Below are 27,630 nucleotides of genomic sequence, written 5' to 3' on the forward strand. Positions count from 1 at the left end.
GGGGTTTAAAGAAAAGGGGAGAGCTGTATACATTGCAAGATGCTGTTGTACGCTTCGGCCGTTGACAGGGTGTGGCCATAAGAGCAGCCTATATCTCAAGTCATATCAGGACAACCCCATACTTTGGCGGGGGAATTTATAATCGGCTTACAAGTTGCTGATGTAGCATGAGCAGTACAACTTCTGCACACCAAGAACTGGATTCAGACAGGAACAAGAAAGAACCAGTACACACAGGAGAGCTTTCCTACCCAGTCGTAGCCATTTGCCTCCCAGGAAAGCGGAAGGGTAGGAATCCTGTGGAATAGCCTGGGGAATGTGGCATTTGGAGGGGTGGAGGAGGAAGTGAGGAAAATGTTGGAGGAGAAGAGGAGTTTTTAATATCTCGCTTTTCTCTACCTTGCGGAATTTCAAACTGGCTTACAATCGCCTTCCCTTCCCCTCTCCACAAGAGACACCTTGTGAGGTAGATAAAGAAGAAGAGTTGGGTTTTTATACCTCGCTTTTCACTAACCGAAGGGACTCCTTTGAGACCCCTTCGAAGTGGCTAACGATCTCCTTCCTTTCCTTTCCCTACAACAGGCACCCTGTGAGGTGGGTGGGGCGGAAAGAGCCCTGATAGGACTGCTCTGTGAGAACAGCACTATCAGGGCTGGGACAAACCCAAGGTCACCCAGCAGGCTTCATGTGGAAGGGTGGGGAACCAAACCCTGTTCTCCTGATTACGGTCAGTCCCTCTTAGCCACCACATGTTGGAAACCCTTCCCGCGTGTAAATCGAAGAACCTTGCATGCGCAAAGGTGAAGGGGGGCCCCTCTGACGGGAAGCCACGGAACGCTGCCCCGATTCACTCATCTCTCACCAATTCAGTTATGTGAATCGGCCCTGGCGAGGACATCATTTAAGCTTGTCGATTAATTTGACACCTCCTGCTTGCTGAAGTTGAGACTGAGAGGCAGAGAGCTCATACAGGACGCTTTCCTCCTATCCGCACCAAATTTGATAAAAATAGAAAGAGGATTATTACTCAGAGAGGGCTATGTTTGTTTAAATCAAGAAATTCTAGTTGTATATTATCAGTGTGTGATGTGGTCGGCCGTAGCTATGAAAACTCATAAGGTATGAAAGGGCCGCCATGTTGCAACTGACTTACGGCAACCTCAGCAAGGGGGTTACTAGACAAGTGACTTTGCAGAGGGGGGTTGGCATTGCCTTCCTCTGCAGCATCTCCCGCGGTGGTCTCTCCTTCCATGGACTGACCCTGCTTAGCTTCTGTGATCTGAGAAAAGGCCATATCGTGCTGCCTTCCCTCCCATATTACTTTTATCTTTTTGTTGAAACTGGGATTTTTCTTCAAAGATGGTGCTTTCTTCTAGTTTGTCTCCAAAGATTTCTTGCTTTTAAAGTGAAATTAGCAAGGGCAACATTTATCTTCTACGGTCTAAAAAGGTCGCCAGCCTCCAGATGGGACTTCGGGATTCTCTGGAATTACAACTCACCTCCAGGCAACAGAGATCTTTTCCCCTGGAAAAAATGGCCACTTGGGGAACTATATGGTTTACACCCCATTGCACCCCATTGGATAAAGAATGTGGATAGCCAACCTGCCTTGGAAATCAGTAATAAGTGGGGGCAGTGACATGAGGCCAGTGCTGGCAACAGAAATGAATTTTAAACATACATAGTGAATGCTGAATTTTATTTTTTTACCAAAATGACTTTTATTGTGATTTTAAAATATATTTTAATAATGCTTTATTTATATTGTAAGCCACTCTGAATTCCACAAGGGCAAAAGGCAGCTAATACGTGTTTTGAATAAAGAAATGAAATAGACATCATGATATCACTTCCAGGGAAACCATGGAAGTGATGTCAGTTCCCTCTAGGAATAACCAAACATTCTGGCAGTTTCCTAGAGAGGACTGAAGACATCATGGGCTGACAGCTGAACAGCGGCAGAAAACAGGACCTGGTTGTGAGGAAAACCCCTGCCCCAACATGGCAACTCTAATCCAACCCAAGGAGTCTGTGTGGATTTAAAATTATCTAACTGTTGAGTATTCAATACTTGGAAGAAAAAACAGAACATGGCCATTTCTCTTAATTGAACATGCTGGATGTGTGGATGTCTGTTCTCTTTCCCAAAAAAATGTATTATGAGACCGGGTTCCATAATACAAATGTAGTATCCAAGGAGGCCCTAGGACAATCCTGGGTAAAATGTGTAATACCATTCCTCAAAGGCCTTTTCTTGCCATGAGAAGAGAGGGGAGGAAGGGAGGGGGAAAGAGAGAGAGAGGAAGGAAGGGAAGGGAGGGAGGGAGGGAATTTAAAAAAAGGGAGGGAGGGAGGGAGGGGAGAGAATAAGAAGGAAGGAAGGAAGGAAGGAAGGAAGGAAGGAAGGAAGGAAGGAAGGAAGGAAGGAAGGAAGGAAGGAAGGAAGGAAGGGGAAAAAGGGAGGGGGAGGGAGGGAGTTGGTCACCATCACTGTAGAGCAACAGCAAGGATCCATCTCCTAATCCTTGGCAAGAGAACACAAAATTCATCTCTTTTACAAGCTACAGTTTCTTCTCCGAACTGTATTGTGGATTAGAAGCTCTGAATATTCAGTGCTTCTTCCAAGCACAGAATTCGCAGAGAAATCAATAGGATTTTTGTAAAAAAAAATGAGTTCAGAACATGCATTCAAGAATCACGTGCAGAGAAGAGGCCAAAAGCAAAGGGTGCTGGGGGGACAGGACGGGGAACGACAAATATCATTTTCATTCTTGCAGCAGGCAAATTGTGCAGGGAAAATCATCAGTCAAATTTCAGATCCTGATGGCGACCAAACGAATGCAGTGACGGCTGGTAACTTGCAGCGATTTCAAACACACGACATGCTTCCCCAAGCACAGCCACCAAATGTTAGAGATCTCTACAAGTGGACCTTTCAAAGGAGCAAAACTAAAGCGGCATTTTACAGTCATCCAGCTAGATCACATACAAGTAAAAGAATATTTTTTACTGCAGCTAGACAAAAGTCAGGAAAAGTATCAATTACCTTAGATTTTGATTGCTTGGATCAAAAAAGCACAGTCACCCAGTTTCATATAATGTTTTGTATCCAGCTAAGGTGTGTGTCTATCAGCTCTGAAAAAGATTTGCAAAACCATTTTTGAGAAAGGAATGTAACCTTTGACCCTGGCCTTAAGGTCAAAAGCTACAATGCTTGGCTGTTTGTTTCACATGAAATACTAAGACATGAATTACTTTTAACCGTTGGGCACTCACAAACATTCGTTGTGACAACAGGGAATAACTTTGTCTAAAATACCTGCGCTTATTTTGTTTCAGGCACTTCCACGATGCAAACTCAAGACTGTATTACTGCCTCGTTGTTAATAAGAGTACGAACAGGAGGATTGTCTTTTGTTTTGTAGTTTTCTCTAGCAAGTTGATGAAAATGAAATACATGGTTTAAGAGAAGAGGTCAACTGAGCGATCCTTAAACGTGTATACTCAGAAGTCCTCTTGAACTGAATGGGACTTACTCCTTAGTCAGTGTAGATTCAAGTGGGTAGCCATGTTGGGCTGAAGTAGAAGAATAAAATCAGAGTCCAGAGCACCTTTAAGACCAACAAAGATTTATTCAAGGTGTGAGCTTTCGAGTACAAGCACTCTTCCTCAGACTGAGAAGAAGTAAGTGTGTTTAGGATTGCAACCTTAGTTGACCTAATGGTGAAAAATTACTAGGCAACTGACTCCAGCTGTATTTCGTATCAATGCATCCCAGTCAGAGAGTTCACTACTGTTTGATTCAACATAGTGCAAAACCTACAGTCTCTTGAGGACTGGCCCCTTAGTTTATTATCACAGTCCCTTTCCCTATTAGATCTTCTCAACAACCCTTCAAGGTGGGTTAGGCTGAGTAAGAGTGACTGACCTAAGGACAACCAGGGAGTTTTCCATGGTTGACTAGGGATTTCAGCTCAAGTCTCTCCAATCACCATTGAGTACCACAACCACTAAACCACACTGTTCTCACTTCACCGTGGCCCATTGCACACAACATCTAACTGTACACAACATCTAATCTGTACTATGATTCTCTTTCAGAACGTTTAAAGGGACAGGCATGGATTCTTAGCAACCCCATGCTTCTTGATCACAGTCCTGTGTTTCTTCCCGCTTTCGCTCTAAAATGTACCGTAGTTTTCATTCAACGGGGAATCCAAAAACATGGCCGATCTGACTCATAGCCCAATCCTATACGCTCTTTCTCAAAAGTAACCCCCACTGATGGTTACACTTCAAAGCAGGTCGGCTTAGGACTCCCTTGTAAATCCAAAAGGCTCAAGGGAAATGGGGGATGCAAGACCTGAGGAAGGCTGGTTATGATAGGTGACTTTACAGGTCATTCATTCGTAGGGTTCCCATAAGTCAGAAGCACTTAGCAGTACTTGATGCACCAAGAGTGTAGAATCATAGAGTTGGAATGGCCCATAGCAACCATCTAGTCCAACCCCCTGCTCAATGCAGGATCAGCCGCTGCTCGAACCATGCCAAGGAAAAGGGATAGATGGGGGAATTCACCACCTCCCTAGGAAGCCCATTCCACTACTGAACTATTTTTAGTGTAAACATTTCCCCCTAATATCCAGCTGGTACCTTTCCAGCAGTAATATAAACCCATTTGGGCAGGATGCTCAAGTAAAGTATAGTTCTATTTACTCCGTGTTTGAATACTACCAAACTTGGGTTTCCATAACTAAGCATAGCTGCTGTAGAGTTTTTACCTCTTGGTTGATCTGTTCTAGAAACCATTAATTTTTATTATAAGTTTACTGTTTTATAGTTTTTTTGTTATGGCTGTCAACTGCTGTAATAAAAACTGATTGATTGACTGATTGATTAACTGATTGATTGATTGACTGATTGATTGGGTTTCCACAACCCAGGCAGGTTACAGTGGTGGCAGGTTACAATGGATGAGTGATAGAGTTCTGAGTGTCCTGCATAGTGGAGGGGGCTAGACTAGATGACACAGGAGGTCCCGTCCAACTCTATTGTTCTATGATTCTATGATTCTAACTGCCAGGAGTATGGAATGCAATGCAAATTATTTCATGGAATGGAACAACTCCTCAAATATTTGGGGAACGGGAATGACACAGGACTGCCACTTTTGTGTTCTTTGTAATGTGGACTTTTACCACTTAAAAAGAGGAGGGAACTGGCCAACCAGGGCTAGGGCTTTTTCTGCATTGGCCCCTGCTTGGTGGAACGCTCTACTGAATGAGATCAGAGCCCAGCGGGACCTTAATCAGTTCTGCAGGGCTTGTAAAACAGCTGTTCTGCCAGAGCTGCTCAGCTGAAGCCTCCCTGCTGCAAATCCACCAAGCTGGACTCCAACTAAGGGGTTTTCATGATCTTCCACCTGCCCTCTTCCATCCAACTGAATGAACGGGGCGTATTTTAGTATTTAACTTCTGGTTTCAATGATCCAAATGTATCAATTTCACTTAAATTCCTAATTTTGTGTGGTATTTTATCTATGTCATTTTATTCTGTTGTGATCCACCCGGAGTTCTCAGACAGAAGGCAGAAAATAAATGCAATTATAAACAAACAAAACAAAATTGTCCTTTAATCGTCCCTTTTCCAGGTTTTCTCCTGCTCTGGTCGAATTTTTCCTAAATCTAATTTGTTTGAACATTGTTTGAAAGGATGAAGTCCAAGTCAATTCACAAGCCATCTTAGTAGTAGGCTTGGAAAATACCTGGAGATTTTGGGAGTGGAGTCTGAGGAGGGGATGGATGCCAGTCCATCCTCCAAAACAGTCATTTATCCAGGTAAATTGATCTCCGATACCTGGAGATTAGCTGTAGTCCCAGGACAGCACCTTCAAGACTAGCAAAACTGTGGCAGGATATCAGCTTTAATGAGTCACTGCTCACTTCTTCAGATATTGCAGGGTCGTCGAATAGTAGAGCAATCTATCACCAAAAGGCACAAGGTCTCCTGAATTAACCTTTTTTCTTCATACTAAACAAGGAGTAAGTAGCCCTTTTCCTTGCAGAAGTATGAGAGGAAAGGTACAAGCAAGTTTTGTCCGGATTGCATAGAAAGGGATGTGGAGAAGCTGCTGGAAGGGATTCTATGCTCAGCCGATCTTGTGGGTGCTGCCATTTGTAATGGCTGTGAAAGCAGCATGGACAATCACTGTCATGTAGAAGCAACCTTAGTTTCTATAGGACAGTATCTACTAACTATGCTTCCCAAATCCATGTCCTGCCCAGAATACATGCTGGACTCTTTTCATCATTTTGTAACAAGGCGTGCACAAGCAAATCAGAGAAAAGATCAGATACCTTTTGTCCTAGCAGGACTGGACTCTCTTTACTCATTTTAAACTTTATAAAACACTTTATTTTTATGTCCCACCCTTGCCGGATGGCTCAGCTCTGCAACTCTCTGCTCTGCAAAGGGCAACCGTTTTGTCAATGATTAATATCACACCTGAGCTGTTAAGCAATTAGCTGGAAATCCATTGCACTTCGGATGGCCAGAGGACTTTCACACAGTTAATCAGTTAAGGTGTGCATGCTCAATGCTTAATTCTCTGGAAACCAGGTTGCAGGGATAAAGAACTCCAAAATGGATGAGGAGCATAAGTAGCAAGTAGGCACTCATAGTCTCCTTCTCTCCAACCCATTTGCATGCCTCCCACCTACTAACTGCCCATGCTCACAACTTCCTGCAGATTCCCCCCCTGTGGCCCTGGGAGCGAGGAGCATCCATGGTAGAGGGTTAGCAAGTGAACAGGCAGGTGGCAGGTTGGGAGCAATCAGCTGGGAAACCCTGGGCCCTGGCTGTTGTCCCCGCTGACGCCAGCCCTCGTTCCGAGTCACTGACAAAGTTTGTTGTTGAAACAGCTAGTCCTATAAAAACAGAACCTCTCCACTGCTTCTGTCTTTCTTGCCCTCTTCTTTACAGAGGGCAGGGAAGTGCACGGTTCTGGGTGCGGCAGAATTCTACCACGCAGAACATTTTATTTCCCATTAGCTTCAGCTCATAAACTCATAAAGAGGATTCTTCATTTCCCTCCCCCCCTAAATTCTCTGGTACAAATTTTTGATTTGTGAATAGTTTGTGCCAGATGTTTCTGGTTGATGAGATACAGGAGGCCTGAGTCAAACATTTGGCTCTCCCAGGTTGAGAGCTAGGAAATTACAAAGGAGATATTATGGAGTGCGTGCTTAATAGCAGTTTGCATATGATTGAAATCAAGTGAAATATTTCCAAGGAGGGCATTCATTCACGGGCTGGACGTCTAAGGGGGTGGACATAATTGCTCTGAAAGGCAGCTTTATTTATTTATTGGCCGTTAAGTCGTGTCCCACTAGGGTTTTCAGGGCAAGAGATGTTCAAGTGAATCGCCCATACCTGCCTCTGCACAGTAACCTTGGAATTCCTTGGTGGTCTCCTACCAAAATATGAACCTAGGTTGACAATGCTTAGCCTCTGAGGTCTCACAATCTCAGTCTGGGCTCCTACAAATGCCCCCCCCCCCCGCTTACTTAACAATAGCAGGTTGCATTCAGCACAAGGATCATGTAAGCACTGTAATTATCTCAGTTCTTTCCTCTCGCTGCAGCCATTTCTGGCCCCAGGAAAGTTTACTTCTAGAGCAGCCTTTTTCAACCTTTGGACCATGGAGCCCCAGAAGTGATATCTGCTGGCCACACCCCCAGAAATGACATCACTACTGTAGCCCTCCTTTTGCTCCCTCCCGTCCCTTAACTATAGCGGTTCTGCCTCATGTAGGCCAGAAGGAAGAGTAGGAGCTGAGAAGACAGCCCAGACCCCACTTCAGAGCTCCCAGAGACCCTCTTCAGAGCTTCCGTGGAGCTCTGGTTCGGAATCCCTGTTCTAGGACCATGAATTGGGTAGGCTGATGACAGCCATTCAGGTTATTGGGCTGCGGTGAGCCGGAGGAAGGGGAGAAAAATGATTCCTTTCCTTCTTTTCCATCACTGCTCCCATCCATCATTCCCGTTCAGCAGGTAGAAAGGGAAAAGAAGAGAACCTTAGCAGTGAGCCCTTCTAATTCCCGATGGAGGAGAACCCTCAGTGGCCTGATCAGGCAGTGCTAGAGTGCTTTCCACAGGGACCTGTGCAACGTGTACTCCGACTGCTCCTGTTTTAGATGCAGCTAAGAGCCTCTTGTGGTGCAGGGTGGTAAGGCAGCCGACATGCTATCTGAAAGTTCTGACCATGGGACTGGGAGTTCAATCCCAGCAGCCGGCTCAAGGTTAGCCTTCCATCCTTCCAAGGTTGGTAAAATGAGTACCCAGCTTGCTGGGGGGTAAACGGTAATGACTGGGGAAGGCACTGGCAAACCACCCCGTATTAAGTCTGCTATGAAAACGCTGGAGGGCGTCACCCCAAGGGTCAGACATGACATGTTAGGTAATGTACTTTGGTGCTCTTTAGAAGCAGATTTTCCTGGCCCCTCCTTCCCTCCTCCCGTTATACCTCTAATGAAATTTTCAACTTAATCTCTTGGGACTTTTTTTTTTTGAATGACAGAAAGAGATGTGACTGGTGGTACTGTAATGGACAGGCAACAGTCCCTCCAAACGTCTTTAGCCCCCTTGCAACCAGAAGGCTAATGTGAAATTGGTGTAGCAGCAAAACAGGTAAAGAGATTGCAAAGAATTTCTCAGAGATGATAAAGAAAAAAATTCTGGATACTTTCAATATGAATTGGTGGAGCTAATGTTCACACTCAGGCTAGGAGGAGAAAAACAACAACACCCTGATTAAAAGTAAGCCATTGAGCACAGTTTTGATTTTAGTAAAGTAGCTTTGTAAGAAATAAGCAGATTGATGGGAAAATGGAACTGAAATACTAAGGTTGTAGTAAAGTTTTCAGGTCCTTCCTGGCACTGGCGGAGGACGGGGGCTACTTATTTAGAGACAGAGAAAGCCCTGGTTGGAATCATCACACAGGAAGTGATGTCATCACACTAGTGATACCTAGGTAACAATTCTACGGTAAAACCGGCTTCTACCATAGGGATTTTGCCCAAGTGTTGCCTGGACATTGCTGGCAAAATAACATCACTTTCTATGTGACGCTGGAGTCTAGGCGTGAGCCTTGCTCTTTCTCTGGGTAAGTCGCCTTACCAGCCAGCTGATTGGTGACTGAAGGGCCTGTTGGGGGGGGGCACCTTCATAGGAGTGGTGGTGGTCTGGCAACCCTAGCATGTAGGTTTAATTCCATGGAACTCTAGTATGTAGGCCTCATTTGATAGAATTTACTCTATAGTGTAGGGGTGGTCAACCTGTGACTCTCCAGATGTCCATGAACTACAGTTCCTATGAGCCCCTGCCAGCATAGGACTGGTTAGCTTTTTTAGCAAAGAATTATCAGACTGCATTAATTTGGATGTTATGACACAGTTTCCTAATTTGCTACTCATTCCTTTTTCCTTATATCTCTACTCTTATGATCCTTGCTCCATTTTGTCTAACAGTGCCTGCACTTGAAAGCTCACGCCATCAATAAATCTTGGTCTTAAGGATGCTTTTGCACTCAAATTTTCTTGTGCTACTTCAGACCAACCCAGCCACCTCCTTGAATCTTGCTAGCAAATATTGGACTGCATCATTAATAGGCTAAATCACCCGCTGTGTGTAGTACTGGGGCTGACAGTCTTTCTTTATTTTCTTGCCTTTAAAAAAAAAGAGACAAAAATGTCATCTGCAACCAGCTGTTCAGAGTGTGGAAATCATCAGAGCTTTGTTTGCTCCCTGTGGTTCAGAATAGCAACGGCTGCTCCAATTCCTCAAGCGGACCAAATACCCACCACGCCTGAAGCAAAAGGAGTCCGGGACACTGATTCTGGTTCTGCTGCATATTGTGTCTCACAAAACAGCTGCAAACATCTGTCAAAAGCTGCTTTATGAGATTGTGCGATGCAAAACCAAACCCCAAACCCTTTATGCTAGGGGAAAAAGAATGCTTGCTGAGACTGTAATCATTTACAGAAACTTATATGATGTAGATATAATTTATCCAATAGGATTAATGGGTCACGCCCACACTGTATCCTAGCAGTTGGCAGCCCTCTAATGAAAAGCTGTACTGTGGGCAAGCTTCAGTGGACGCGTGGCTCACCTGCTATTATTTGATTCCTGCCCTCTGTACATGATGGATGGACACATGAAGCCACCGTACTGAGTCATGTCATTGCTACACCTAGGGCAGTGCTGTCTGCTCTGACAGGCAGCACCTCTCCAGGGCCTTTGGTACAGATTTTGTACATCACATATTACCTGGTCCTTTTAAACTGGAAATGGTGGGGATTGAATCTGGGACCTTCTGCATGCCAGGCGAGAGCTCTGCCATAGAGCCACAGCCTGACCCAACCTGGCCCAAGGTTACCCAGAGATATTTAGGGTATGGATTTAAAGTTTAGTCCCCTTGGTCCTAGGCTGACTCTCTAACCCAGCCTTTCTCAACTTCTTGACCGTGGAGGCACACCTGAATATTTTTCAGGCTTTGAGACATACTGGAAGTGCTGTCAGCTGGCCACACCTCCCTGTCACGCCCCCGGAAGTGACATGCCATCTGGAAGTGACTTCACCCTGATGGAGGCATTGCTTCATTAGCAAGTTTTCTGCCACATGTAAGACACAACGGACTAGGACACCTGGGATCACCAGTCCACATGAAACCCATTGGTACGTAGTTCTCACTGTCAAAATAGGAGTTTCTTGGAGTTGCAGAAGGCCCCTCTCCCTGCCACCCAAGATCCAGAGGTCATGGAAGGCCCCTCTGCCACCCCCTGAATTAAAACACAAAGAAAATATCAGAGACACCCCCAACCCACCCAGCTCCAATCCCAAGGAAGGACTCACCTCGCTTGACTCCAGACACCACAAACAACGCAGAACAATACAGTGGTAGGAGCCTCAGCTGGCAAAGGTTTGAATGGCCAGGGCTCCTCCCCTCCCCTCCCCTTCCAGGCCCATCATTAGCTACTTTGGGAGGCAGCAGGTTGACCTGCCCATATAAGGAAGTGTTAAAAAGAATGAATAATAATAGTAAAATCTCAATATGCTGTGGCGCCACTTAGATGTGCCAATAGCACATCAATGTTCCTGGCACACTGGCTGTGAATCCTTGCTCTAACCACAATGACTGCAAGAAAGAAGTGGATGATCCCAATAAGAAGAGAAAAATAGAGAAAAAAAGAATCTCTCCAATGGCTTAATCAAAGAATATTAGAAATATACAGTATATGTTATCTCTTTATTATAATTTCTATCTGGACTCAGTCAAAGCTAACAGCAATGACAGCATCATGGATCCAATAAACTTAGCACAGTTCTGCATGAGCTAGATCTAGTAAAGCCTTTATTTTACTTGGAGGTTGATTTGGATACCTGAAATTTAAATAATGGATTTCCCTTTGGGAATAATTGAAAATAGCCCCCTTATCAACAACAGAATAAATTTTGAATCCCGTGGTACCTTTAAACCCAAAGCTTTCACCCAGAATTAAACTTCATTGGTCTTAAAGGGGCCACTGGTTTCAAACTTTGTTCTGTTGCTTCAGCGACCAACACAGCTATCCCACCTGAATCTACCAACAAGAGGGTCATGATTTGGACTTTTTAAAGATAGTTTCAGATGGTTGTCATGTTGGTTTACAGAAGAAAGGCTACAGTCAAGTCCAAGAGACCTTTAAAGACCAACAAGATTTTCAGGGTATAAGTTGGAGATCAAATCTCCCTTCGTCAGACACCTCCTTGGTGTCTGATGGAGGCAGCTTTTGTAGTCAAACTGCGGCCCTCCAGATGTCCATGGACTACAATTCCCATGAGCCCCTACCAGCATTCGCTGGCAGGGGCTCTTGGGAATTGTAGTCCATGGACATCTGGAGGGCCGCAGTTTGACTACCTCTTAGACTCTCGAAAAGATTTGAGCCGACACTCTTGTCGGTCGCTGAAATGCTGCCAGTCTCAAATCTAACTACCCTTTTTAAAGCCCTCTGAGCTGCTTTACAACAGCAAATATTAATGTTATCATTTTTTAGAAGTGGGAACCTGTTTTCCCACTAAAATGTGTGGCCAGAATGGCTTACAAAGAATACTTAAAACATAAGGTCAAGTAAAAAAAAAAAACCACCATGTGCATATAACCCCCAGGAAGATAAAAACACACATCAACATTTTCAAAGGCCTTCTGGAATAAACACATCCCCTTTTATTGAAGCAGCAAAATATTATTATTACTATACAAGACAAATCCTAGAGCAATCTAGTTTTTTCACCCCTCTTTAGTTACGCGTTGATGCTTTGCCTTGTAACCACTAGAAAGAGTTGACTACATACTTTTCCATTAACAGAAGCAGATTAAAGGAAATGAGGCACTTGGCCATTAAGAGATGCAAAATAGGTTTTCTCTCTGGATCACATGCCAAAATTCCTAACAGCAGCCCTCCTCAGCCCAACCCTGGACTGTGCAATGTTATGAATGACACTTGAGTGTATGCACATGTTTCGAGAAAATCAGAGGAAAGAGAAACTGTAAAAAGCGTATGCCAAAGTGTAATGACAAAAAATAGAATCTAAATTTTCTTCACTTTCACCTGGAAATTGGGAGAGGGAGGGGTTGCATAACCTAGAGCAGTGGTCCCCAACCTGCGGGCGGCGGCCCGGTGCCGGGCCCCGAAGGCCATGGCGCCGGGCTGCGGCTCCCTCTCCCCGCCCCCCCCCCCCGCAGTAAAAAACTTCCCAGGGAAGCTTCCTACTGCGGGAGGGCGGGGAGAGGGAATCAGGGCTGGGCCGCGCATTCGCGCATGTGCGGCCCGATGCGCGGGCGTGGTCCGCGCGGGCACGGCCCGATGCCCTGCCGGTCCCCAGCCTCAGAAAGGTTGGGGACCACTGACCTAGAGCATTTGAAAAATGAAACAGAATGCCCTTTAAGAACAGATTTTAAAAAAATACCAAGTTGATTTCATGCTGTTTTCCATGTGCTTTGGAACTAGGCTTTCCCAGTGCTGCTTGAACTTCAGACAAGCCTATCGGGGAAGAGGAGAAGGAGGAGGAGGAGGAGAAGGGATGTTAAATTTTGTCATCCAGCCCGGAAGACGAAAACACCACTGCTGTTTATAGAGGGAAGCCCAAGTTGTCAGTTCAGATGAATTCCTGTGCTAATCCATGCAGGCTTCATGTTTTCCAGCCCTGCCGGCCACTGTAGGGACCGTCTTTAGGAGGCAGCACATACTGTGTTTGGAACGCAGGGCCTGGAAAATGGAGGCAGCCAATGCCAGCTTGGCAGGGCTTTGCTTTGGGTATGGAAAAAGAGGAATGCGTTCTCTCTTGGGTTCCCCCCACAGGATTCAAGGCTCTCCGCCTGGAGCAAAACCCGTGCCAAAAAACATCGACAACCACAAGGCTTTCCCCAGCTCTCCTGGGCCAACTTTCACAATGGTTTCCATAGAATTTGTTTTGCCATCATAACACAGTCCGAGCTGGCCAGGCACCATGCTGGGCTCCATTTTCTTAAGACAGGAACGTTCATTTCTACCTTCTTGTGGACTTCCTACCGTTGTTTATGACTATTACAATGTGCAGGATGTTTCAGAGATTCACCAAGAAGAAGCGGGGATGCCAGCGTCCGGGCGGGACCAGGGGATCTCTCAGAGTTACAGCTCCTCTCCAGACTACAGAGATTGGTTCCCCCTGGAGAAAATAGATGCTTTGGAGGGTGGAGTCTGTGGTGTTGTACTCCATTGAGATCCCTGGTGTCCTCAAGGTTCATACCTAAATCTCTGGGAGTTTCCCAAACCAGATCTGGCAGTTCTACCCTCCCTTCCCCTGGCAGTGGTCAGGGAAGACCTGGCAGCTCCAGAGGTCAGTTCCCTTCCCTGATGGAACCTACGATGGAACCCTCAGACTACTAGAAAGAGAGCAGAGCAAACAGGGGATAGTTGTGTATTCACAACTATTTCATATCCTTAGGTACGGTTTCAGAGAGGAATGCTGGCAAAAGAAGTAAAACGTTTTGTGGTCAGAGAGGAGGGGCTTGAATACGTAACACCAAATGAGAGTCAGCCACATAGTGGTTAAAAGTGATGGAAGAGGACCTAGAAGACCCAGGTTCAAATGCCCACTCTGCCACCAAAGCTTTCTTGGAGGTCTTTGGCCAATTCTACACTCTCAGCCTAACCACAGGGTTAAAATGGAGAAGGGGGGGGGGAAACTGTCAGCCACTTTGGGTCCCATTCAGGGAGAACTGATGTGATTTGACGGAAGACTGGATGCAGAGAGGGAGGAACCGAAGAAAGGATAAAGCCAAGGTATTATGTTTGGATTATCAGAGTAGGTGGGGCGATGAATGGGTTTGAAGAGAACACAAGAGAAAGTCTTGTTATCATAGCTATCCCTGAGATCATTCCTCCAAGACATTAATGAGTGGGATACACGGTTCTCCCTCCTAATTTTGTGCTTACATCAGCCCTATCAGGTAGGTTAGGCTGCTGGAGCATGCATCAGGACCCAAGGTCACCCAATGGCTGAGTGGGAATTTGAACTCCAGTCACCTTGGTTCTAGTCTCACATTCTAAATACTGCACTCTACCCGTTCTTGGTATGAAAAATGAGAAGTCTTAGGGCACACTGGCCATTGGTATTGCAATAACACTTCCAAGCAAAAAAAATATCAAGCAGAAAGATGTGTGGTTGGATGGAGGGGAGATTTCTGAAAATAAAGAGGGAGGTGCGTATATGGGCCCAAACAACATAAAGAGTTTTTGTGAGGGTTACTCAGCTATGGTGCCAAAGACCAGGACTTGGTCCAGGTTTACCATCCCATTTCCTATTGCAGAAAACCTCTCCTCAACTGTATCCCTTGAGGCTAGAGTGAGGTGGTTTCATAAGAGGTGCTCTGCTGCATCAGATTGTTAGTGACACTTTGTAAATGATGCTCTACCGATTTCCTCCAATCTCCATGGTAAAGACCATAGGGACAAGGGGGAAATCCCTAGAGTGGCAGTATAGAGACCACTTCTAGCCATTTTTTCCTCCAGCTCTTCGGTTCCTCTAGGATGATGGTTTACCTGCCACAAACAGGCAAGTGGCCAGCTTATGCAAAGTGAACCCCTGGAAATTAAACATTGGACTGTCCAGATAATCAATGCATGTATATTTCAGAAAATAATTAGGGTTGAGTAGACTCTATGCTCCAATATCAGCCTGCATTAGGGAACAGAGGACAAAGTGAAATTCAACATGGGGCAGCTAAAGGACCATTTCCCCTTCTAATACGTCTTGTTCCTTTGCTTCAAAATCATCCCAATTAAAACCTAGCTGTGGTTTTGTACACAGCACATCTGTGTGTAGCAACATGAGTTTCCTGCCATAAACCAGACGTGCACTGCATGCATCGCTCAGTGCATACAAAAGAGGAAATGAATGTCTTGTTCTGTTCACCACAATATTGTTGAAATGCTAGTAAATATTATGGTCTAGCTGTGATTAAAGGCTAGAGTTATTTGCACTGCTGGGTTGGGGGACTTTCTGTGCATACAAACAAGGAGGAGAAGGGTTTTTAAAAAATAGCTTGTGGAACACAGGGAACATTTTTTTGCTTAGAAGATCAAGCTCCATGTCACTAATGGTTTCCTGATGGACTAAGAATGGTGAAGAACTTGGGACTGCAGACAGATGAGCATTTTTTTTCAGAGTATTTACTAGGGTTTGAAAGAGGGTGGTATGTCCCTTCATCCTATTTACAGAGCATCCCACTAACACGACCATGTGGTATCTGTAGAGTTGCCAATGTCCAGGTGTCACCTGGAGACCTCCCACTTTTACAATTGACCTCCAGGGAATCAAGATCAGTTCCCCTGAAAAAAGGGGCTGCTTTGGAGGGCGGACTCTAAGGCAATCTACTTGGCTGAGGTCCCTCCCCAAACCTTGCCATCTCCCAGCTCCACCATCCCCCAAATCTCCAGGTATTTCAAGCCCAGAGCTGGCCACCATAGGTTATGCTCCCAATATACCCTAGAAATTTCCACCGTGAATTTTGACAGATGGTCTCAGCACTGTGACCCAGGTGACATATCAGCAACATTCAGTAAAAGACTTGTAGCAAAAATGGGATATCTGTCTTGGATACCCGGCTGTCCGTCCAAGACTCAAGACCTTCTGACTGGGATTGCATTCCTTATTGGAACAATGCAAAGCCAAAGCAGTGTTGCCATGTTATGGAAAGTTGGGTTTTTTTCCCCTACAGAAAGACACTCAGAGACTGGAATGAATGAGTGAACCGTTGCTTGCCCCTCCCATCCAAGTCTGTAACTTTTAGTCCTGTAGCCTCATAAACTTGAAAAGAACAGATTGCCTGGACTGTAGTTCTGTCAGAGAATATGCTCACCAAGAGCATCTCTCCTTTGAGTAGATAAAAGTCTTTCAACAGATATAGACACTTGGGCAAAAGCTTGGCTTGGCTCTGGCCTGAATGGGCCAGGCTAGCCTGATCTCAACAGTTCTCAGAAGCTAAGCAGGGTCAGCCCTGGAGAGTAGATGAATGGGAGACCACCAGGGAAGTTCAGGGTCACCACACAGAGGCAGGCAGTAGCAATTTACCTCTGTTTACTTCTTGCCTTGCAAACCTTATAGGATTACATCTGTGAAAAAATACAGCACAACTTAAATTCATATTGCATAATAAAATCTCTCATTAAAACCAGATGTGTTTTGTCTGGAACACATCTGGTTTTAACAAATTTTAAATTTTATTTATTTATTTATTTATTACTTAAATGTCTATGCTGCCCCTTTCCATAGAAGGTCTTGGGACGACTTACAACAAAAGGATAAATCTTGTACAATAAAACATCAAAATACTCAAAATTAATCTGTATAAAAACCATTCATTCACACCATCCATTGAAACATCCCTGCATCCCAGCGGGCCTGACATTATAACACTTTGGAATATAGATAGTTGGCCCAACCTAGATGGGGGGGGGGAGTGGCTTAGGCAGTGACCTGAGCAAGGGATTAGGTGGGGGGTATCAAATGGTAAGAGTGTGACCTGGGCCTCAACCAAATGCCTGGTGGAGGAGTGCCACTCTACAAGTCCTTTGGAATATGAATATGTAATATGAGTTAAAGTTATGCTATGTTTTTTCACATTGTAAACGCATTATCATTTGTTTTGCTATTAGGCTTTGTCTCAACATTTTGGGTTACCTAGTTCTCCTGGGATGAAGTCTTTTCTCTCCCCTCAGGTCACTTTTTTTGTAAGAATCTATTTTTTCAGTTGTGAGGGGGAAAGATATGGGTACCTATATTTTTGCTCCAGAAAATGAAAAAGCAACACAGAGACGGGGAAAATGGCTGGAGGACACAGAGTTAAACACTCCTCCTTAGCAGATCCGCCACTCAAACCTGAAGTCTTTTGAGGATGCTTTGGGGTAAAAAGGGGGGGGGACTTGGAAGGAAGATACACCTCTTGCCTCAAGTCATCCTCACTCTTTCCACCGAGGTTTAGAAACCATCCAAATAAACCAGCACCAACGAAGAAGCTGCAAATCTCAGAGGAGCCATTCATGCGTCTCCTTCTCCGTGGTCCTGCAATTGACTTGATTCATTCATAAATGATGAAGTCATCTTATATTTTTAAAAAAATTACACATACACCAAAACCGACGTAACCCATACCACACTCAGGGAATGCTTAACCAGCCTCCCATGGCGCTGGAAATCAAGAACGTTTGTCTTATTCTTGTACAAATTATTTCATGCTTGGTGCATGGCGGGTTTGGCAGTCTCCATGCTAATTTAGGGTTACTGTGTGTGCCTTATTTTCAGGGAATCTCTCTTATGGTTTGCTATTCCACGACATCACAGTCCTGGCAATTACAACAGTGCCCCTCTTATCAGAGCACTGTGTAGCCACAAACGTAGGAAACATGTAAATACACTCTGTCGTAAAAAATCTCCTCCTGAATGCAGACTAGACCTCAAAACCCAAACATGGGTCTGATTTGTGAGAGGTAATTTCCAAATATTAATTCGGTGCTAGATAGCCCTGAACCAGACAGCCCAGGCTAGCCAGATCTCGTCAGATCTCAAAAGGAAATCCATTATCATGGCTGGTAGATGAATGGGGTCTCCAAGTGTTGTGACACAGAAGCAGCAGGAGAAGAAGAAGAGTTGGTTCTTATATGCCGCTTTTCACTACCTGAAGGAGTCTCAAAGTGGCTTCCAATCGCCTTCCCTCTCCCCACAACAGACACCCTGTGAGGCGGGTGAGGCTGAGAGAGCCCTGATATTACTGAAGAAGAACTGGTTCTTATATGCCACTTTTCTCTACCCAAAGGAGTCTCAAAGCAGTTTACAATTGCCTTCACTTTCCTCTCCCCACAACAGACACCCTGCAAGGTAGGTGAGGCTGAAAGAGCCCTGATATCACTGCTCGGTCAGAACAGCTTTATCAGTGCTGTGGGGAGCCCAAGGTCACCCAGCTGGCTGCATGTGGGGGAGTGCAGAATCAAACCCAGCTCGCCAGATTAGAAGTCCGCACTCCTAACTACTACACCAAGCAGGTAATAGCAAACAATCTCTGAATGACTCCGCTTTGGAAACCCTATGGAGGGTGTCGCCATAAGTCGGCTGTGGGGGGAGGGGGAATCCAGAGAGAGAGAGTGACTCCTAGGGAGTATTTAATGATTCTTCAGGCTACTTTCTATTTCCCTCTTTGAACTCTCATGGTTTCAAAACGGAGGAATAGAGTTTGGAGCCTAGGACTGAGTTCTGTTTGCCCTTTGCTCTGGCGAGAGAGCTGCTTGCTTCCTCAGCCGCCAACACTTTTGTTTGTGCAAAGACGCATTGAAGACCACGAATGTTGCCCAAACAGAAACACTAACGGCAGAGGAAGCAGGCGGGAGCAAACTGTGTGCAGAGCAACAGTCGCAGGGACTAAGACTTGATGTGTACCTGTGAAGCTGCTGGGTTGCCAGCAATCAAAGGGGAGGGGGAGAGACAAGGGTTGCTATCATCCAGGCAGCAGACTTGGATGAGGCCACCCAGGTTCCAAGAGGGACTGAGAGGCCTATGCCTTGCCCATACCTTTCCCATGTGGCACCATCCTGAAAGCCTCAGATCTCACCTTGATTCCTCGGCTGAGAAACCAGCCCAGTGGGCCAAGCTTCTTGAATTGGCGTGTTGCTCTTCAGCCCATGGAGAATGAGCAGCCCACTTGTTGATCCTATCGCTTGGTCTATGACTCAGGGGCGGCCAAACTGCGGCTCTCCCGATGTCCATGGACTACAAGTACTATGAGCCCCTGCCATGTTGGATGCTGGCAGGGGCTCATGGTAACTGTAGTTCATGGACATCTGGAGAGCCTCAGTTTAGCTCCACTAGTCTACATTATATCTTATTCAGGAGGGAGGAAATGGCAGTATGGGTAGAAAATGTTTATTTTTTCAAAATTTCTTAAGAACACCTCAAACAAGAACTATAACATTTTCAGAACCAAAATCACCTCAGCGCTCAAGTTGGCTAACTGCCATCCCTAACTGCCATCTCGGTGTTTTCTCCCTGAATGCCACATGGTTCAGTCTTAAAGGGGGAAATGACGTATACACAACCCAACATAAAGCTGACTTCAACTATTACTCCATGTCACGTCTACCCATTTTGCCCCATGAGGATTCAGAGAGCAGCATTAGAACGGTTCAGGCTCCAGGAGAGCAAGGGATACTCTCGGATCCTCCCTCAAGGAAATGATTTCCTCCTCTGAGTACACTAGTGTTTTACAAAGGGGACTAAGTTCAGCCCCTTTTCCACGCTGAGTTTGTTTTCAAATTGGGGTAAGAATTCAGCAATATGATCTCCTTAGTTTCTGTCAGAAGCAGTACAGTCTTAAATTCTCTCGCTTATGACTCGGCTTTGAATGGTCAAAGTTCTGCAAAGAAAAGAAAAACCTCTGCTCGCACAACATTACACAAATCGCGTAGCACAGGAGCTACACATTTGTGGCTGGAAAAAAATCATAGCTCCTGCCCTCTTCCTCAATGGATGGAAAGTCATAAAGCTTCCTGAATAGCCCACTGCTTTTCTTTGATTCTCACAAATGCTTCAGAGTGCAAATTACCCCACAGACCAGAAAACAGAACTTCTGTTGTGCGATTTGGTTGCTGTTCCCTTAAGCAGCATTGTTACTTCAAGGCCCAGGTTTGGGGAACAGGAAGGAAGTGTGCTGTGGTTGCTAGGCAACCTCGGGATATATTCCCCATCCATAGCCACAAGTTGGAGGAAGTGGGGGAGAGAAACGCTCACAAATGGTGGGGAATATGCTACAGAGCCAGATTGCTAGAGGAAGCACAGCCAGTGTGGGAAAACGGCAAGAAGAGATTGTATGCCGACACTCTAAAACAGGCTGTGTGACTTGGTTGTTGTTCTCCTGCCCATTTTTTTCCTTTGCCATCAGACGGCCCTACAAGTAGAACATAAAAACCTCCAAAAAGATGGAACCTCTCAAGCTCTGGAAAAGCCCAATGTTTTGGATTGACTCTTGAAGAATTGTAAAGCTCTGGAAAAGCCCAATGTTTTGGTTTGACTGTTGAAGAATTGTAAAGTAGGCACTAGATAAGCCTTTTGAGGGAAATCACATTAAAAGGGCAAAGTGCTACCCCTGAATCTTCATTCTTCATGCCCGTTCCAGGATAGCGAGGGAAAAATGGGCAGGGGTTCTGCAACATCTCTTTTGGTGGAAACAGAAGTGACATAATGGCATTGGGGCAACCCTTTAAATTGGATGAATCCTCTACTGTTATTTCTTTATTTATTCATATTTATATACTGCCCTCTCCGAAGGCTCAGAGCGGTTTAAATAGAACTAAAACTATACATGGAACCATACATATCTGTAAACCGCTGGAAGTGGTATAAATAATTGGTTAAGGTCTAAGTGGGAGGAGAAGGGGGCAGGGCCAGTCCAGGATAGCGGAAGGCGCTGATTGGCCCCTCACCCAGACTAACAAGAATTCCAGCCAGTCGGGTGAGGGGCCAATTGAAAGGTGCGAAGCATCCCTATCCAGGTTCAGTCCCCAGGATCTCCAGTTAAAAATATTTGGTAGTAGGTGATATGAAAAACCTCTATCTGGGACCCCGGAGAGCTGCTGCCAGTCAGAATAAATGAGACTGACTTTGACCAGCCAATGGCCTGACTCATTATAAGGCAGTTTCCTGTACCCGTATGAAGTCATGGCTCTCTCTGCAGCTAACTCTACCTTCAGATAGATTGTAGCCAGGTCCTCTTCCTTCTAATATCAGATGGTTAAAGTTTGGTAGATCAACGTGAGCTAAAGGGATGCCATAGGGATGCCAGTCTCTGGGTGGGACCTGGTGACCCCTGAAATTGCAGCTCATCTCCAGAGATCATGTTCAATGGAGACAGTGCATACATTGGAGGGTGGACCCTATGGCATTGAAGCCCTTGTCCTCCCCAGGCTCCATCCTCCAATTTCCGAAAGTTTCCCGACCTGGACCTGGCAACCCCACCCAAGCATTTTAAAATTTGTCTGCAATTAGATCTTGCTGGGTAAACCTCTTGAATCTTGAATCCTGCTGAATACTTTGGCCTGTTTGGACCTATTTTCAGCTTGCCCAAATCAGTCCTTTCTTTACAGCACACCCACAAATGAAGATTAACAGCAACAATGTGTTTAGATGTTTAGGGGGAAAGGGGATCCTCAAGAAATTTGCTCTAGCATGAGTTTGCTTACAGAAATTCAAATGTCTACTTTAAATTATTCCTCCTCCTCCATTTTAGTTCCAAATTTCAGCATCAAATTACATGCAGCTAATCCCTACATGGAAATACTTTGCTGGTAGGAATTTCATCTTTAGTAGAACTGACTTCGACAGAATTTGTAGCATGCATTGTCTGTTCTTTTAAACAAAGCACTTCATTTTGAAAAGGCGAATGCCATTTTGGGCTGTATCAACAGGGGCATCACATCAAAATCACAAGATGTCATAGTCCCATTGTATACGGCACTGGTCAGACCACACCTGGAGTACTGTGTGCAGTTCTGGAGGCCTCACTTCAAGAAGGACGTCGATAAAATTGAAAGGGTACAGAGGAGAGCGACGAAGATGATCTGGGGCCAAGGGGCCAAGCCCTATGAAGATAGGTTGAGGGACTTGGGAATGTTCAGCCTGGAGAAAAGGAGGTTGAGAGGGGACATGATAGCCCTCTTTAAGTATTTGAAAGGTTGTCACTTGGAGGAGGGCAGGATGCTGTTTCTGCTGGCTGCAGAGGAGAGGACACGCAGTAATGGGTTTAAACTTCAAGTACAACGATATAGGCTAGATATCAGGAAAAAAAATTTCACAGTCAGAGTAGTTCAGCAGTGGAATAGGCTGCCTAAGGAGGTGGTGAGCTCCCCCTCACTGGCAGTCTTCAAGCAGAGGTTGGATACACACTTTTCTTGGATGATTTAGGATGCTTAGGGCTGATCCTGCGTTGAGCAGGGGGTTGGACTAGATGGCCTGTATGGCCCCTTCCAACTCTATGATTCTATGATAAACCTGCTTAAAAACAAGATCGTCTGCTGATGGGATCCTAATATTTAGGATACACATTCTTCCTCTCCCTTTTTATGAATACGATGATTCGATTTTTCTGCTGCTGCTACAGGAAGTAAGAAACTGTCAATTTTATCTTCTGCCGATAAACTGATCCTCATTTTCATAGATCTAGATGGGTCTGTGCAGACTTCAAAGGTCACTGGCTAGTTATCACAAAGCAGAATTTGCTGGCACTCGTGATAAATCTGACATCAGGGAGCTTTCTGCTGGAAGCTTGCTTTGCAAACCTGGTATTCAAATACCCGTTACATTGGTCGATTTATACCGGGGTTTGAGAGTCATACCATGCAACTCTGTATAGGGCTATTCCAGTCTAAACTTGTTGAGATCGATGGGCAACTGCAAGAATGCACTACTATCTTCTCATGTTAGTAAAGGAAGAAGTCAACAGAGACTGATAAACTTAGGGCTGCCAACTCCAGCTTGGGAAATTTCTGGAGATTTGGGGACAATGCCTGAGAATAGAGTTTGAAGGGGGGAGAGAGCTCAGTGGGGATGTGGTAGCATAGACTCTGCCCTCCAAATCTGTCCTTTCCTCCAGGTGAACTGTCCTCTGTAGTCTGCAGATCAGCTGTAATTCCAGGAGAACTCTAGACCTCACCTTGAGGTTGGCAAGCCTTGGCCTGAGCTATCATCTCTTGGATGTTCTTGTGGACCAATGAAGTTAGGAATCTCTGATGCAACAAATAGCATTGCCAGCTCTAGGTTGGGGAATACCTCGAGATTTGGGAAATTGGAGCCTGGGGAGGGGAGAGGGTAGCATTTGGTCAGAGGATAGACCTCAGCAGGGTGTAATGCTATAGTACAGAATCCATCCTCCAAAGCAGCCATGTTCTCCAGGGAAACTGTTCTTGGTTGTCCGGAGATTAATTGTAATGGTGGGAGTCCTCCAGGTACCACCTGGTGGTTGGCAACCCTACTTACAAAGGTGGAGTCCTGACTGCTCCCACAATGACTCTGTGGAGCAGAAAGGTGGGGCTTCTAAGAGTTATTCTTGGACATTTATAGAGGAGGAAATCAGTTCCATATTAGGAGCCCACAGGGGCATGCCTTCTGTTTGCTCAAAGGTAATTGTTTACTAGAGGAAACAAGATTATCTGAGTACCTTTTGAACTACCCAGTTTGATTATTCTGCTTGCCAGTGACAGATTGCCAAGCATTTGCTTGTGGGAGCAGACTCAGTTCCATTTGGCCAATCTAACTCCAACTGGTACCAGAAATTAGCCTCAGTGATTCACACATTTGGCCTGCTTGTTCAATTGCTTTCTTGGTCTCGAGCCATCTGCAGCCAAATTGATTTTTACAAGGAGATGTGTTTATCCGACACAGCTTAGCTGTTTTGGCCAAAAGCAGAGAAGCGCTGTGATACACTGTGCTTCAATATCAACATGAGAGCAATTAGTGTGACAGATAAATTATCAATAAGAAATGCTTCCGCTCTTCTGAGAGTCCAGCAGATAAATGTATGCCATTTTGGACTGCTGGTAATACATCCCTGGATCATGGCTCTCTGCCTTTCTGGCATTAGGAAAAGTGAAGACTTGTTCACTATAAACTGACCCACCCCCTGGAGTAGCATATTTTGCTCTCCCCATCTCCATTTTAGGTTAGCAGTCATTTCAGGTAGGGCTGTTAAAAGTTCAGGTAGGGATGGCAATAAAGTAAATAATTTATGTAGTCTGAAAATCAGTTGGAATTCCAGATCTCCAGCCCCAGCGCCTTCTATGGAGTCCTGTTCCTATAGTCTTCTTAGCAAAGTGAACTTGCTTGCACAGAAGAGGGGGTCTATAAATTTAATAAATAATAAATACAATGATGTTCTGATTCAGAATATGGCTCACTCCAATGCTGAAGCAAGAACACAGCTAGTCTGAGATGGAGCTTTCTTGTGGTTGAGTTCCCAGCCACATCCCCACTTGGGGCACCTCTTACCGTATTTCAAAATAATCATGGTGAGGGGTTTGTGTCATCTGGGAAAGCAGCTTCTTAATGCCGGTAACTATGAGTTGCTTTGCAGCCAGTGAGATCCAAAGGATCAAGAGCTGGACTTGTTCCTGGGAGAAGCTGAGTCAAAGGCCCAGCTCTGCTAGGGACTCATCACGTGGTTGTTATGATGCTCCCATGATATTTGCTGGTAATTCTGCCTCTACATTTTTGCGCATTTCCCCTAAATAGCATGTTATTTTCTACATGGGAAGAGCTCCCAAGAGATGCTTAATTCATTCTGCCAGTCTCCTTGAGCCCACGAACAAATGTGCTGCTAATGGAGAAGAATAAGAAAAGTTGGCTCTTATATGCCACTTTTTTCTACCGGAAGGAGTCTCAAAGCAGCTCACAATCACCTTCCCTTCCCTCTCCCCACAACAGACACCTTGTGATGTAGCTGAGGCTGAGAGAGCTCTTCCACAAGACAACTGGGTGAGGTTAAATGGAATCAGTAACATCTGCAGAACCCCTGAGCCTCCCTCCCAAGAATCCATACACCTGAACGATGGACCTGTTCAAACTGCTATGAATTAGACTGTCACCTTCTGTTATAGTTGCTATTATTGTTGTTACAGTCCACTTATATGTTATGAAGAAACATGTCCCATGTATTGTTTATGTTCCATGTGAACTGCCCTGAGCCACAGGGGAGGGCGGTATACAAATAAAATAAATAAATAAATATTATTGCTTGTTATCCCTCTGTTGAAGAAGAACAGCAGCAGTTGGTTCTTATATGCTGCTTTTCTCTACCCAAAAGAGTCTCAAAGCGGCTTACATTCGCCTTCACTTTCCTCTCCCCACAACAGACACCCTGTGAGGTGGGTGAGGCTGAAAGAGCCCCGATATTACTGAAGAAGAAGAGTTGGTTCTTATATGCCGCTTTTCTCTACCTGAAGGAATCTCAAAGCAGCTTCCAATCGCCCTCCGTTCCTCTCCCCACAACAGACACCCTGTGAGGTGGGTAAGGCTGAGAGAGCCCAGACATTACTGCTTGGTCTGATCAGGTTTATCAGTGCTGTGGCGAGCCCAAGGTCAGGGGTAGTCAACCATGGTAGTCCATGAACATCCACCATTTGACTACAATTCCCATGAGCCCCTGCCAGAAAATGCTGGCAGGGGCTCATGAGAATTGTAGCCCATGAACATCTGGAGGACCACAGGTCGACTAACCCTGCCCAAGGTCACCCAGCTGGCTGCATGTGGAGGAGGAGTGGGGAATCAAACCCGGATCAGCAGAGTACAAATCCGCGCTCCTAACCACTACACCAAGACTGTTGTTCTTTCTCTGAAGGAGGCGAGAAGACTCTCTACCACTGATTATTTACCATGGGCTATTTCCCTTCTAGCAGGAAATGGGGGACTGGCCATCAAAATCTCATAAAATGGACAGGGTCCTTTAAAATCCTAAGCAAAACAACATACTTGCACATCTTCCTGTGGGCCATGTAGAGAGGCCAAGTGCTGCCTCTGTAAGGGGTGGGGGGTTCAACAGGATGAGACAAAAGTTCTGGCTTCCTCTTGACCTGCATGGTCAGAGAGCCAGTTTGGTGTAGTGGTTAGGAGTGCGGACTTCTAATCTGGCATGCCGGGTTCGATTCTGCGCTCCCCCACATGCAGCCAGCTGGGTGACCTTGGGCTTGCCACGACACTGATAAAACCGTTCTGACCGGGCAGTGATATCAGGGCTCTCTCATCCTCACCCATCCCACAGGGTGTCTGTTGTGGGGAGAGGAATGGGAAGGCGACTGTAAGCCGCTTTGAGCCTCCTTCGGGTAGGGAAAAGCGGCATATAAGAACCAACTCTTCTTCTTCTTCTTCTTCATGGCCCAGGCTAGCCTGATCTTGTCAGATCTCAGAAACTAAGCAGGGTTGGCCCTGGTTACCACTTGGATGGGTGACCACCCAGAAAGTCCGGAGTCCCTATGTGGAGGTAAGTGATGGCAAGCCTTGCCTTGAAAACCCTACAGCAGCCTCTTCCAGCCTTTTGACCAGAAAGTGAGGTCAGCTGGCCTATCACCTCCCCGGAAGTGAGAGGAGCCAAGAGAAGCAAAGGTTTAAATCAGGGGTAGTCAAACTGCGGCCCTCCAGATGTCCATGGACTACAATTCCCATGAGCCCCTGCCAGCGAATGCTGGCAGGGGCTCATGGGAATTGTAGTCCATGGACATCTGGAGGGCCGCAGTTTGACTACCCCTGGTTTAAATGGCTGGGGCCCCTCCCCTCCACACCCCCTCCAGGGTCATCATTGGTCGCTTGGGGAGGGGGTGAGTCAACCTGCCCAAATAAGGGTAGATATTTTTTTAAATTAAAAAATGTTTTTCTTCCACAGGGTGGGAGGGCTCTCCCCAGCCACCATTTTGAAAACCCCCATGCGACGGTACCACTGAGGGCCCTTCGCAGTTCCAATCTGGTGCCTCAGTACCTGTCCTACATCAGCTGTGACTTGACGGCACTTTCTACGGCCACCAAGCTGAGCGAGGCTGTTTGTAGAACAGCAGAATTAGCACACTGTTTGGTTCCTGGGTTCGCTTTTTTGGACGGCTTTGCATTTTCATGGTCTCTCTTCTCACAGAAACCTCCCCTCCCATTCCCTCCAGCCTGGATCCTTCTCTTCTAACAAAGACTTTTGTTTTCTCCTGTAGAAGAGTCTGTGAGTGCCCTTGTTCCCTGCGTTTGCATAAGAGGAACAAAACCCCAAGGTCCAGTAACTCCAGGGTTTTGGAGGTGGAACGAAGGGGGGAAATCACCCTCTGCCTGTTAACCCATTTGACAGGGCCAAAGTACTCATTTAGTATTTGTTTCTCCGTGCAGCTTTTGCCCAGGGAAATGGTTTGGGATTGCGAAGGCAAGAGCCCTTCCCCCCACCACAGAAGCGCTCCAACCCTGTTTAGCATCTCCTTATTTTTAGAAGCCTTTTCCAGCAACTGCTGTGTGCCTGAAGGGAACGGGCCGGGTCCAGAGAATCCA

At 45.7% G+C, this 27,630-nt stretch overlaps 1 protein-coding gene across 9 annotated transcripts in view; it reads right to left on the reverse strand.

The window, feature by feature from the left end:
• The window catches only part of NFATC2 (nuclear factor of activated T cells 2), a 157,379-nt gene that overhangs the window by 14,764 nt on the left and 114,985 nt on the right, over positions 1 to 27,630 (reverse strand). Inside the window, exon 10 of one of the 9 annotated variants that reach the window (XM_077335629.1) lies at positions 3,047 to 3,135. The exons of the other annotated variants lie outside the window; for them this stretch is intronic. Within the exon in view, the coding sequence (XP_077191744.1) occupies positions 3,092 to 3,135 (44 nt within the window). The 3' untranslated portion in view covers positions 3,047 to 3,091. The remainder of the gene's footprint in view (positions 1 to 3,046; positions 3,136 to 27,630) is intronic. 9 annotated transcript variants of the gene reach the window in all.

This window comes from Paroedura picta, chromosome 4 (assembly GCF_049243985.1).
Source record: "Paroedura picta isolate Pp20150507F chromosome 4, Ppicta_v3.0, whole genome shotgun sequence".
Taxonomy (NCBI): Eukaryota; Metazoa; Chordata; class Lepidosauria; order Squamata; family Gekkonidae; genus Paroedura; species Paroedura picta.